This window comes from Phalangium opilio, unplaced genomic scaffold, assembly GCF_054372755.1.
Source record: "Phalangium opilio isolate 3A_F unplaced genomic scaffold, DU_Popi_V2 ptg000013l_1, whole genome shotgun sequence".
NCBI classification, from domain to species: domain Eukaryota; kingdom Metazoa; phylum Arthropoda; class Arachnida; order Opiliones; family Phalangiidae; genus Phalangium; species Phalangium opilio.
In genome coordinates this window covers 14,885,140-14,898,480 of record NW_028324148.1, presented here as the reverse complement: position 1 = coordinate 14,898,480, position 13,341 = coordinate 14,885,140, and the positions used below count along the sequence as shown (strand labels likewise).

The 13,341-nt window shown below is 36.8% G+C and overlaps 2 protein-coding genes across 3 annotated transcripts; one reads left to right on the top strand and one right to left on the bottom strand.

The window, feature by feature from the left end:
• Positions 1–1,009: 1,009 nt before the first annotated feature.
• On the top strand, positions 1,010–10,226 carry Mer (ezrin/radixin/moesin family protein merlin). Of its 2 annotated transcripts, none has more exons than XM_089864848.1 (14): positions 1,010–1,404; positions 2,262–2,362; positions 2,439–2,567; positions 2,645–2,851; positions 3,963–4,114; positions 4,181–4,256; positions 4,320–4,454; positions 5,990–6,064; positions 6,162–6,398; positions 7,005–7,222; positions 7,326–7,428; positions 8,144–8,454; positions 9,412–9,571; positions 9,648–10,226. In XM_089864848.1, coding segments are annotated over exons 1-14 (1,956 nt in total). In that variant the 5' UTR covers positions 1,010–1,403; the 3' UTR covers positions 9,699–10,226. The 2 variants fall into 2 exon arrangements, with proteins under 2 accessions (XP_089720974.1, XP_089720975.1); XM_089864849.1 differs by having other exon boundaries at positions 1,010–1,486.
• A 1,255-nt stretch (positions 10,227–11,481) lies between these two features.
• On the bottom strand, positions 11,482–13,256 carry nmdyn-D7 (nucleoside diphosphate kinase homolog 7). Its single transcript, XM_089864852.1, has one exon. The coding sequence runs from the start codon at positions 12,728–12,730 to the stop codon at positions 11,639–11,641; it is 1,092 nt and encodes a 363-aa protein (XP_089720978.1). The 5' UTR covers positions 12,731–13,256; the 3' UTR covers positions 11,482–11,638.
• Between the last annotated feature and the right edge of the window lie 85 nt (positions 13,257–13,341).

Below are 13,341 nucleotides of genomic sequence, written 5' to 3'. Positions count from 1 at the left end.
AAAGCCACTTCCTATTGATATCGGGGGTTCTTGGTATCCGATACATTGGTATCCCTGAATCCGTTCTGTTGCTGCAGTGCAATACAGCACACTTTCGTTGCTTAACACCTACCATGGCTTTGTTTTGAACAAATGACACAATTTTATCGCAATAAAGCTTTATTATCTCCATAACAAAATACAATGATGTCATAAACGGTTTTTAACACGTTTAAATCTCGCGGGCAGTTCCGGTTTACCACTTGTTGGTTCGTATCAAATCAGTTCTGCAGTTCCGAACTGATGGAGGGAGTGTATAACGCCATCTATTCACGTACACGCGAAACAAAATGCGTGCACCGCCGTAGATGAAACCTTTGATCTGTGACGTCGAATTTCACCAATCGGCGCTACTCGGTCTATAATTACTCTAGGTGGGATGAGTCACGAAAATAAAGTGAATCTAGGACTACGTCACTATCGACAAATTAGCTAAAAGAAAAGCCACAGGCGGCGTAGGCTTTGCTTTCAGTCCTTTGACACGATTTTTCCTTCCATAATTCAGTTCAGTTCAGGAAATTTAAAGAGACATGTCAGAGCCAACTCGATCACTTGCACCAAAACCAGGGCCGGAAATAAGAAAACTTTCTTACAGGATTAGTGTCCAGTCCAGTGACCCCCTGTTTGAATGGAAAATTTATAGGATTTTGTCCACTGAAGTGTGCAAAAATAGTATCGCTTCTCTATGGCCAAGCTATTAAAAATCCGGAAAATTTATTGGTCAAACTGTCCAGTGACCCCCTTAAATTTTAAAAAACATTATGGGACATTTTAAAATTTTATTGGACAATGCGCTTATTTCCGGCCCTGACCAAAACATGTCCGTTTTCATTAATGGTCTGCTAACAGTCTGCCACCATGGAGCAATATTTAAGTAGTCATATAGGTGATTTGAGTCACTTTTAAGGAAAGTTTTACTATCACTCCAAATAAACTACTCCTTGTAAAATGCAGATAGAAAACCAGACAACACAACATTCTGAGCTTGTCGTTTGAAGTCCAAAAACTCGAAATTCCTTTCTTGGCATTGGAGTTTAAACTTCAAAAAAAGTGCCCGGAATGAATATGAGTTTCATCAAACTAATGAAATTAGTTTTATTTTGTTCATTTACATCATAAAAACCATGATTATAATCGGTGTTCTTCATAAAGTGCGTAAAGAACCCAGTGAAACGGGTACTTAAGCTTAAGCCTTGGACGTATGTTCAAATTGACCAAGGCTTCACGCAGGAAAGTCGCGAAACAACATTAAAAAACAAACAAACAAGTGCCTTTGAAAATTTGTTTTAAATACATTGAATAAAATAAACAAATTCACAGTTTTATTTTAAAATATATCAAAGCAAATAAGAATAATTCGTAAAAGTACGTTAGAAAACTTAGAAACCCAAATCTTCTTCATTCCTGAATCCTTCCATCACTAAAACCTAAACATTAATTTGTCCTGGTAAACATTTGTTTATTGTTTTTGTGTTTGTGTTGTTTGCATGATTGTATAATCGTTTAAATATGGGTATTCCCTTGTCATTGGCTTCTTTTTAATCATACTTGATTGACAATAACTGATTTTATTTATGAGTAGGCCTAGATTAATGATGATCTCACTAGCGAAGCATTTATATTAGCTATCTTGAAATTTTATGGAATTTAAAGCAAATGTCGGCTCTTGTGGCGCTCCTAGCATGCTGGCTATTCTTCTACACACCAATTTTAGTAAACCTAGCGATAGGCTTAAACCAATCACGACTCGTCCATGTGGGCGGAGCTATAACAAGCCTTTGCTAAGCTTAGTGGGCCAGTCAACTCCACCCCTTGACTATGAGGGACATCTAGTGGCATTTGTTTAAACTAAACCACAGCCGAGACTTGCTTTAAGCCTATTTTTGTTAGTAAAGATAAGTTTTAGAGTAAAGTTCAATTATAAAAAGCCCATTTTGATGAAAATTGTGATATTTTAAAATCAAAAAGTCACGTTTTTTGCAGAGATATTTTGAGGGAATGTGAATTTTGTTAGTTTTTAAATTATTTAGATAAAATATTAGAAGTAAAACATCGCAGGGAATTTTGCAAAAAATATTTGCCCTTCTGTAACAAAATTTATAAATTTAAATGTTCTCTCATTAAAAAAAAGTTTTGAGTAGCGGAAATAATTAAATTTCAAGTGCAATATTGGTTATCAGGGATTACAAACGTGTAATTCAACGGCCGTATTATTTCTTTAGTGTTTCATAGCAAAATGCCGTTTAAAAAGAGCTCAAAAACTGGCAAGGTTTTTAACGTTAAGGTGACCACCATGGATGCCGAACTTGAATTCCATTTGGATGTACGTTAACCCAAACCCCGTGATTCCGTGAATCTTACTATTTTCCCAAATTAAATATATACATGATATTATTTAGCACAAAGCCATGGGAAGGGACCTTTTTGATCTAGTCTGTCGAACGATCGGTTTAAGGGAAATTTGGTATTTTGGGTTGCAATACGTTGATTCCAAAGGTTTCGTTGCTTGGTTAAAACTCGATAAAAAGGTTGGTTGGTTGGTTTGTTATATACGAGTTTTTTTTAGAGGTAATTTGTAATTTTAACGATTTTGCGATGGCGTTAGCTTCAAGAACAAGATGTTCAAAAGAAAAGTCAAATGCCATTCATGTTCTTAGCAAAATTTTACCCTGAAGATGTCGGAGAGGAATTGGTTCAAGAAATAACGCAGCATTTGTTCTTTTTGCAAGTCAAGCAAGCCATTCTCAATATGGATATTTATTGTCCACCCGAAGCCTCAGTCTTATTAGCCTCCTATGCAATACAAGCTAAGGTAAATTTGAATTCAGGGTCCATTTAAAAATAGGCCAAAACGTCAGGGAATTATAAAATAGTCCCAAAAACGTCAGGGCTTTATAAAGTAGTCCCAAAACCGTCAGTAGTCCCAAGGACGTCCGGGAATTATAAAATGACGTCTGGGAATTATAAAATAGTCCCAGTAATGTCTGGGAATTATAAAATAGTCCCAGTAATGTCTGGGAATTATAAAATAGTCCCAGTAATGTCTGGGAATTATAAAATAGTCCCAGTAATGTCTGGGAATTATAAAATGGTCCCAAAAACGTCTGGGAATTATAAAATAGTCCCAGTAATGTCTGGGAATTATAAAATAGTCCCAAAACGTCTGGGAATTATAAAATAGTCCCAGTAATGTCTGGGAATTATAAAATGGTCCCAAAAACGTCTGGGAATTATAATATAGTCCCAAGGACGTCTGGGAATTATAAAATAGGCCCAAAAACGTCGGGGAATTATAAAATAGTCCCAAAAACGTCTGGGAATTATAAAATAGTCCCAATAACGTCTGGGAATTATAAAATAGTCTCAAGAATGTCAGGGATTTATAAAATGGTCCCAATAACGTCTGGGAATTATAATATAGTCCCAAAGACGTTGGGGAAAATAAAAAATGGTCCCAATAACGTCTGGGAATTATAAAATGGTCCCAATAACGTCTGGGAATTATAATATAGTCCCAATAACGTCAGGGAATTATAAAATAGTCCCAATAACGTCTGGGAATTATAAAATAGTCCCAAGAATGTCAGGGATTTATAAAATGGTCCCAATAACGTCTGGGAATTATAATATAGTCCCAAAGACGTTGGGGAAAATAAAAAATGGTCCCAATAACGTCTGGGAATTATAAAATGGTCCCAATAACGTCTGGGAATTATAAAATAGTCCCAAAAACGTCTGGGATTTATAAAATGGTCCCAAAAATGTCGGGGATTTATAAAATAGTCCCAAAAACGTCTGGGAATTATAAAATAGTCCCAAGAGTGTCGGGGAATTATAAATGGTTTTAAAATAAGTCAGAAGCATAAAAATGGGCCCACACTTTGACATTTCTTTATGATAAACCTCTGCTTATTGGCATACAGTATGGTGATTACGACGAATCAGTGTACAAACCCGGTATGTTAGCCAATGAAGATCTGTTACCACAAAGAGTCATTGACCAGTATCAAATGACGCCCGAAATGTGGGAAGAAAGGATCAAAATATGGTATGCTGATCACAGAGGAATGACCAGGTATGAATTATATTTATTAAATTGAAGCTAACATTAAACTTAATCACGATAATTAACTGTTTGCAGAGACGAAGCAGAGATGGAGTATTTAAAAATAGCCCAAGATCTGGACATGTATGGTGTCAATTACTTCCCCATTAGCGTAAGTTTGATTTTAATTGCTCATTATGTTTTATGTGATTTGTTTTTGTGAATTTGTTCACAGAATAAAAAAGAAAGTGAATTATGGTTGGGTGTCACCGCCTTGGGTTTAAATATCTATGAGAAAAATAATAAACTTAATCCAAAAATATCCTTTCAATGGAGTGAAATAAGAAATATCTCTTTTGATGACAAAAAGGTAATTTTGGTTTTTATTAGTATCTGTTCCTTCAGTCGTAATTTTAAATAGTTTTATATCTGTCCCTTCAATCTTAATTTTAATAATTTAATATCTATCCCTTCAGGCATAATTTTAAAATAGTTTAATATCTGTCTCTTCAGGCATAATTTTAAAATAGTTTAATATCTGTCTCTTCAGTCATAGTTTTTAAAATAAATTAATATCTGAGCCTTCAGCCATTATTTTATCAATTTAATATCTGTCCCTTCAGCCATTATTTTTTCGCTTTAATATCTGTCCCTTCAGTCATAATTTTAAATTAATATCTGTTCCTTCAGTTACAATTTTAAATTAATATCTGTTCCTTCAGTCATAATTTTAAGATAAATTAATATCTGCACCTTCAGCCCTTATTTTAAAATAATTTAATATCTGCACCTTCAGCCCTTATTTTATCAATTTAATATCTGCACCTTCAGCCCTTATTTTAAAATAATTTAATATCTGCACCTTCAGCCCTTATTTTAAAATAATTTAATATCTGCACCTTCAGCCCTTATTTTATCAATTTAATATCTGCACCTTCAGCCCTTATTTTATCAATTTAATATCTGTCCCTTCAGCCCTTATTTTTTCGCTTTAATATCTGTCCCTTCAGTCATAATTTTAAATTAATATCTGTTCCTTCAGTTACAATTTTAAATTAATATCTGTTCCTTCAGTCATAATTTTAAGATAAATTAATATCTGCACCTTCAGCCCTTATTTTAAAATAATTTAATATCTACACCTTCAGCCCTTATTTTATGAATTTAATATCTGTTCCTTCAGTCGTACTTTTAAAAATTTAATATCTGTTCCTTCAGTCATACTTTTAAAAATTTAATATCTGTCCCTTCAGTCATACTTTTAAAAATTTAATATCTGTTCCTTCAGTCATACTTTTAAAAATTTAATATCTGCACCTTCAGTCGTACTTTTCAAAATTTAATATCTGCATCTTCAGTCGTACTTTTAAAAATTTAATATCTGCATCTTCAGTCGTACTTTTAAAAATTTAATATCTGCATCTTCAGTCGTACTTTTAAAAGTTTAATATCTGTCCCTTCAGTCTTAATTTTAAAATTTAATATCTGTCCCTTCAGTCTTAATTTTAAAATTTAATATCTGTTCCTTCAGTCATAATTTTAAAATAATATCTGCACCTTCAGCCCTTATTTTATCAATTTAATATCTGTCCCTTCAGTCTTAATTTTAAAAATTTAATATCTGTTCCTTCAGTCGTAATTTTAAAATAAATATCTGTCCCTTCAGTCGTAATTTTAAAATTAATAATATCTGTCCCTTCAGTCTTAATTTTAAAATAATATCTGTACCTTCGGGAATAAGGTGAATTGAGAATATAAGACGCGTTTTAAGCCTTGGCAGACAAAACATTGGCTAAGTTTAATCATAGTAAAAACACTATAGTCCAATTTTAAAAACCATCACGAACTTTTAGTTTTAACTGAACAATTTCATAGAACAGCCGACATTTTATTAAATAATTTCAGTTTACGATCAAACCGGTTGACAAAAACGCACCGCTCTTCCAATTTTATTCTTCCAAAATCAGAATGAACAAAGTGGTAAGACATATTATCTTCTCACAATATTCATTCTTAGACAGTATTCGCGCAAACCAAGGCCCACCCCTAAGCCCCTAAATCATTTGCCGAACCACAGATTTTAGATTTATGTATCGGCAATCACGACTTATTCATGCGAAGACGTAAACCAGATTCGATGGAAGTCCAACAAATGAAAGCTCAGGCCAAAGAAGAAAAAGTTCGAAGACAAGTTGAACGTAACAAATTGGCCCGTGAAAAGCAACTAAGAGAGGAAGTTGAACGTGAAAAAGCTGATCTCGAAAGAAGGCTAGTCCAATATCAAGAAGAAGCCAGGCTAGCGCAGGAAGCCTTGGTAAGTAACCTTGCTAAGCCTTGGTAAGTAAGTAACTTTGCTTAGCCTTGGTACGTAACCTTGCTAAGCCTTGGTAAGTTAGTAACCTTGCTAAGCTAGTAACCTTGCTAAGCCTTGGTAAGTAAGTAACCTTGCTAAGCCTTGGTAAGTAAGTAACCTTGCTAAGCCTTGGTAAGTAACCTTGCTAAGCCTTGGTAAGTAAGTAACCTTGCTAAGCCTTGGTAAGTAACCTTGCTAAGCCTTGGTAAGGAACCTTGCTAAGCCTTGGTAAGGAACCTTGCTAAGCCTTGGTAAGGAACCTTTGCTAAGCCTTGGTAAGTAACCTTGCTAAGCCTTGGTAAGTAACCTTGCCAAGCCTTGGTAAGGAACCTTGCTAAGCCTTGGTAAGGAACCTTGCTAAGCCTTGGTAAGGAACCTTTGCTAAGCCTTGGTAAGTAACCTTTGCTAAGCCTTGGTAAGTAACCTTTGCTAAGCCTTGGTAAGTAACCTTGCTAAGCCTTGGTAAGTAACCATGCTAAGCCTTGGTACGTATCCTTGCCAAGCCTTGGTAAGTAACCTTTGCTAAGCCTTGGTAATACGAAGTTGGAGTTTAATTACTGTTTTCAGAGGAGATCCGAAGAAACAGCGGAACTTTTGGCTGAAAAAGCCCGAATTGCTGAAGAGGAAGCTGTTTTATTAACGCAGAAAGCGGCCGAAGCTGAAGCGGAAATACAACGAATTAAAATAAGCGCTATTAAGACCGAGGAGGAGAAAGTTATGATTGAAAGAAAAGCGCAAGAAGCCGAGTTCTTGGCAACGAGAATGGTTAAAGAATCTGAAAAACGGCAAGTGCATTTTTGAACATTAGTTTTGTGAATCAGATGGTGTAGTGTGATAGATGGATGGGGATTGGGGTAATAGGTCAATTTTGGTTGGTTGGTTTTTCAGGGCAAAGGAAGCTGAGCATCTGAAACAAGAATTACTTAAAGCCAGAATGGCGGAAAAGCGAGCCAAAGATAAACTTGTCGATATTCTCAAAAACCCATACACAGTAAGAAAGATTTTCATTTCGCGACAATTTGGTCTGGATTCCGCGATAATACGACGCGGTTCCCGTGACAGTTTGATCTTAATATCGCGATAACTTGACTTGAATTCCGTGTATACCTTCCCTGAATCTTTTGCGAAGGTAATTGCACCCGAATAGCGCGATAATTTCAGTTGAATAGCGCGACGATTTCAGTTGAATAGCGCGACGATTTCGGTCGAATAGAGCGACGATTTGTGTCGAATAGAGCGACGACTTGTGTCGAATAACCCGACGATTTGTGTCGAATTACACGACGATTTTTTGTCGAATTACGCGACGATTTTCTGTCGAATAACGCGACGATTTTCTGTCGAATAACGCGACGATTTTTTGTCGAATAACGCGACGATTTTTTGTCGAATAACGCGACGATTTTCTGTCGAATAACGCGTCGATTTTCTGTCGAATAACGCGTCGATTTTCTGTCGAATAACGCGACGATTTTCTGTCGAATTACGCGTCGATTTTCTGTCGAATAACCCGACGATTTTTTGTCGAATTAGGTGTCGATTTTTTGCATTGAATAAGCGCTGTAATTTGACCCGAATAGCCCGACAATTTGACCCGAATAGCCCGACAATTTTCTAGAATGCCGCTTGGACGTTCCCTGAATCTAGCGCGAACTTGGCCTAATTCGACGCGAGTACCGTTTATGTTTTTAAAATTGTTCTTGTAGGTTTACAATGGAAACGGAGATCATCACAACTCAGTTCCCGCTGACTTGATCAGTGACTTACCTCATTTGCAACAATACCCCGATGAAGGAGGGGGAGGAAGCAGTTCCTCCGTTGTTGGTCGAATCTCTTATTCACATGGCAGATTGGACTCCGCCGATATCATGAGCTCCATACCTGGTCTGAATAGACTCAGCGAACACGAGATGCTCAATGGAATGAGCCACGGAATGGTCAGTTCATCCGGAATGTCCTGCGACTTGGTCACTGATTCCGACGTAGCACAACTATCTCTTGAAATAGAGAGGGAAAGGTCAGTCACTAAGCCTTTACCTTGTAGACGAAACATTGTTAAGCCTTTGCGTTGTAGACGAAAACCGTTAAGCCTTTGCGTAATAGACGAAAAACCGTTAAGTCTTTGCGTGGTAGACTAAAAACCGTTAAGCCTTTGCGTTGTAGACGAGAAATCGTTAAGCCTTTGCGTTGTAGATGAAAAATTGTTAAGCCTTTGCGTTGTAGATGAAAAATCATGAAGCCTTTGCGTGGTAGACGAAAAACAGTTAAGCCTTTGCGTGGTAGACGAAAAATAGTTAAGCCTTCGCGTGGTAGACGAAAAACCGTTAAGCCTTTGCGTTGTAAACGAAAAACCGTTAAGCCTTTGCGTTGTAGACGAAAAATCGTGAAGCCTTTGCGTGGTAGACGAAAAATAGTTAAGCCTTTGCGTGGTAGACGAAAAACCGTTAAGTCTTTGCGTGGTAGATGAAAAATAGTTAAGCCTTTACGTTGTAGACGAAAAACCGTTAAGCCTTTACGTTGTAGACGAGAAATCGTTAAGCCTTCACGTTGTAGACGAAAAACCGTTAAGCTTTTGCGTGGTAGACGAAAAACCGTCAAGCCTTTGCGTGGTAGACGAGAAATCGTTAAGCCTTTACGTTGTAGACGAAAAACCGTTAAGCCTTTGCGTTGTAGATGAAAAATAGTTAACCATATTGAAAATATGTCTTTATTGCTTGACCATTTCTTGCACATTGAGTTGCGACTTGCGTGTGGTGTTAATTTACATTTCCGGTGTTGTTACTATTATTTTTATGAGTAGTAAAGACTACCCAAATATGCATCAATCCAAGATGGCCGCCGCCGCCACCAAGATGACGTTATATGGCAGCCATATTGGATTGCAGCATATCTGGGTAGTCTTTACAACTTTCACGCGCATCCGTTTTCGATGGAATATTCTTAAAACGGATAAATTTTGGGTTTTTGGTGTTAGAATGGAGTATTTGGAGAAAAGCAGGTACTTGCAAGAACAATTGCAAGGTCTGCAAACGGAGATCGAGGTGCTAAAAGTCGAGGAGAAATTAACACCTTTCGATCGCATATACAGAGATTGTATCATGCGAGGCGAAACAAAATACGAAACATTAAGAAAAGTAAGCCTTTGCTTCACTTTTAATTTAAATTTGATCAAAATTAACTTAACTCTGACGAAATTATCGTAATTTTTAGACCAAATCTGGAACGACTAAAGCCAGAGTGGCATTTTTTGAAGAATTGTAAATCTTTTTTTCGCGTCAGCCTTAATCTATATATATATTCGTGTAACGTGCCTTTTTTTTGTTTCGACGCCATCTTGGAAACCGTTGTTATAATTTTGTTTCCAATCTAGCTATGTAAAAATATAACAGTATTTTTTAAACAAAAACTCTTTACGAAGTTTAGAGTAGAAGAATCTATTGATCAAAAAAACGCCGCAAATTGTAAATATTTCAACGAGAAAATTGATTCTTGACATTTTAAAAAAAAAACATTTTACAAATTTGAAAAACCAAAAAAAAAAAAAAAAAAAAAACACGGAAAAACTTGAAAATCAAAATCACAAAAAAACCAAAAAAAAACAATGTATTCCCCCGACAGACAATGGTGCCAACTTATTTTTTAGAACAATATACTTAATAGCAAAACGTATTTTTGTAAGTATGCGGCAGCCTATTTACCGAATATCATCTCAAACAGAAAAGCAGACGATGTCCACAGAAGTCTTTACAATTATATTATATAAAAAAAAATGGAATTGTTAAGTTCAAAGCTATTGATTACTTTTTTCTCGTCCTATGTTTATAGGCCTAATTATTTTCTAGAATTTTTATTCTCGATGCACGTGGCAAGGCTTACTGATTGACGATTCCGGAACAGTTACAGTTAAAATGTGGTCGGTAAGCCTTGCCATGTGCCTCAGGGTTTGGGATTAAGGTGTTTGTCAACATGAAACAGGCAAACTTTAATAATTTAAGGCGGTTTACTAGTGAGAATGATTCTGCACATTGTCCACCTTATTCCCGATGCACGTGGCAAGGCTTATCGATTGACGATTCCGGAACAGTGACAGTTAAATTGTGGTCGTTAAGCCTTGCCATGTGCCTCAGGATTTGGGATTAAGGTGTTTGTCAACATGAAACAGGCAAACTTTAATAATTTAAGGCGGTTTACTAGTGACAACGATTCTGCACCTTGTCCACCTTATTCCCGATGCACGTGGCAAGGCTTATCTATTAACGATTCCGGAACAGTGACAGTTAAAATGTGGTCGTTAAGCCTTGCCATGTGCCTCAGGATTTGGGATTAAGGTGTTTGTCAACATGAAACAGGCAAACTTTAATAATTTAAGGCGGTTTACTAGTGACAACGATTCTGCACCTTGTCCACCTTATTCCCGATGCACGTGGCAAGGCTTATCTATTAACGATTCCGGAACAGTGACAGTTAAAATGTGGTCGTTAAGCCTTGCCATGTGCCTCAGGATTTGGGATTAAGATGTTTGTCGACTTGAAACAGGCAAACTTTAATAATTTTAAGGCGGTTTATTAGTGACAACGATTCTGCGCACTGTCCACCTTATTCCCGATGCACGTGGCAAGGCTTATTGATTGACGATTCCGTAACAGTGACAGTTAAAATGTGGTCGTTAAGCCTTGCCATGTGCGTCAGGATTTGGGATTAAGGTGTTTGTCAACATGAAACAGGCAAACTTTAATAATTTAAGGCGGTTTACTAGTGACAACGATTCTGCACATTGTCCACCTTATTCCCGATCCATGTGCCAAGGCTAAGTGCGCCATTTTTAACTGACAAATTGGCATCAAAATGATGCGTCGTCTGCTTGAGAGTTGAAACGTTTTTGTATTTCCGACTCTTTAGCAGACGATATCATCTTTTTACCCAGATTTATTAGCACAGGCAGCTTGAGTTGTTGAGGGCGTGATTTAGTGGGCTATTGGCAGACAAACTAATGTGCAATGCACATTGTGCATTCGAATTTAGATAAAAATGAAACAGGCAAATATTTCAATGGAAGCAATTTTATTTGGCATATTACACATAAATACATACATAAAACTCATAAAAATATTGCAATTACATCTCAATAACTTTGACACATATATTATTAAGAAAAATTTGTACGCCAAGGGTTAACTAGATAAGATATAATGATCAGATCATCAGATACGCTCTTTTTTGACATATTTTGGTAAAATCCTAAAGAAATATTCAATCTCTAATACTGCATCTTCGGGTAAATCAGTGCAATGAACCGCGTTTCTAATTCTATCAATGCCAAAATGTGCTCGCAAACTATAAGGGCGCGCTTGCTTAGCGAGCTGCGAGTCATGTGGTCCTACAAATTCTCGAAAGGTTTGTTGCGTATTTTCGCCACCAGATGACGTAATTTCCATAACTAAACACGGACCTAGCGTCATTTCGTCTAAAAGTTCGTTGTAATATGGCAAAACTCCTTTATACAATTGAAAAAAATTGTCCGCTTGCACGCGAGTTAACGTAAACATCTCGATAGCGCTAATCGTAAATCTTTCTGTGATAAACGAAATGACATTCCCCGCTAAGTTGCTTAAAATTATATGAGGTTTAATAATACAGCATGTCGAATTCGAAAAAACAGCGGTATTGCAATGTAGGGGTCGATTATGCGAGAATAATATGTTAAGTTCGTCTCGAACGCAATCCTGATTGGCTGATCCAAACGTCATATGACTCATGGAAGACGTTAAGCCTTGCCATTTTGCGACGCAATCATACCCGTCTAATTCCATAAGTAAAACGGGTCTGCCGGGTTGAATGTTATCTCTAACCATTTTTTTCGATAAATCTCCGAGCCATTTTAGAAAAAATTTAGTATCATCTTCGGTAGGGGTTAACATTTTCAAATTTCGAACTAAGAGATTCGTTTTTGAAATTTCAGTTAGAATGGCTCCTAATTGGTTGAAACCATGTTCGGTTACGCCTGCTAGGGTTCGTTCTAAGGCAAATTTAAAGAACTTTTCAGTTGGCTCGTTTGCGTACGATTTTATTAGCAGATCTCGAGAAAGTACTTCAATGTGGTTGCCGATGTAAATGTTTTTGAGGGAAACGGTAGGGCATTCGATTTTGCGTAGAAATGGTTTGCGGCGCTTGATATCGTACAGCGAAACGCAACTTTCTCGCGGGTAATAGCTTAAAAGGAATTCACGGGGAACGGCAGCGCAGGGTTCTTTCCATTCAACGATAAACGAGAGAATTTCGATGGCTTGAGCCATGATTTTTGGAAGACTATTTGTTTTTTGTCTACGCAACTTTTGACTGATTTGCGATTATTATTATTATTTTTTTACTAAAGGCATCTGTGCCAATGGGGTACTTGCGATTAAATAAATGTCATTTTAAAATTATTATAATTTGCTAGTTCAAATATTACCGGTTTTAACCGCAACAGCGGCAAAACATAATACATTATTTCACACGCAAGGAGGATTCATACCATTTGCAATGGGAGACGCAACTTTGAGTGTAAAATAGCAGACGATTTTACACTCTAAGTCGTTTGGTCTCCTTGTGTTAATGGTAGGAATCCTCCATGCCTGTAAACCAGTCTGGGAAATAGCACACTTCCTCTGGTCCAAAACCAGTTTATTAATTGCTTGGACTAGTTTTTTAATTTAAGAAGTGGGGGTTACTGGTCCTCAGGACCAGTTTATTAATTGCAAATCTACAGGAGAACAAAGGCTGGGACCAGTCCGGAGACCAGTTAATTATTTCGGGGACTAGGGGGGTCACTGGTCCCAAGGACTAGTTGAAAAAATATCCTTATTTCCCAGACTGTGTATTAAAAATCAATTTGGCAGAATAAGTAGCAGAAATGTACAGCGGA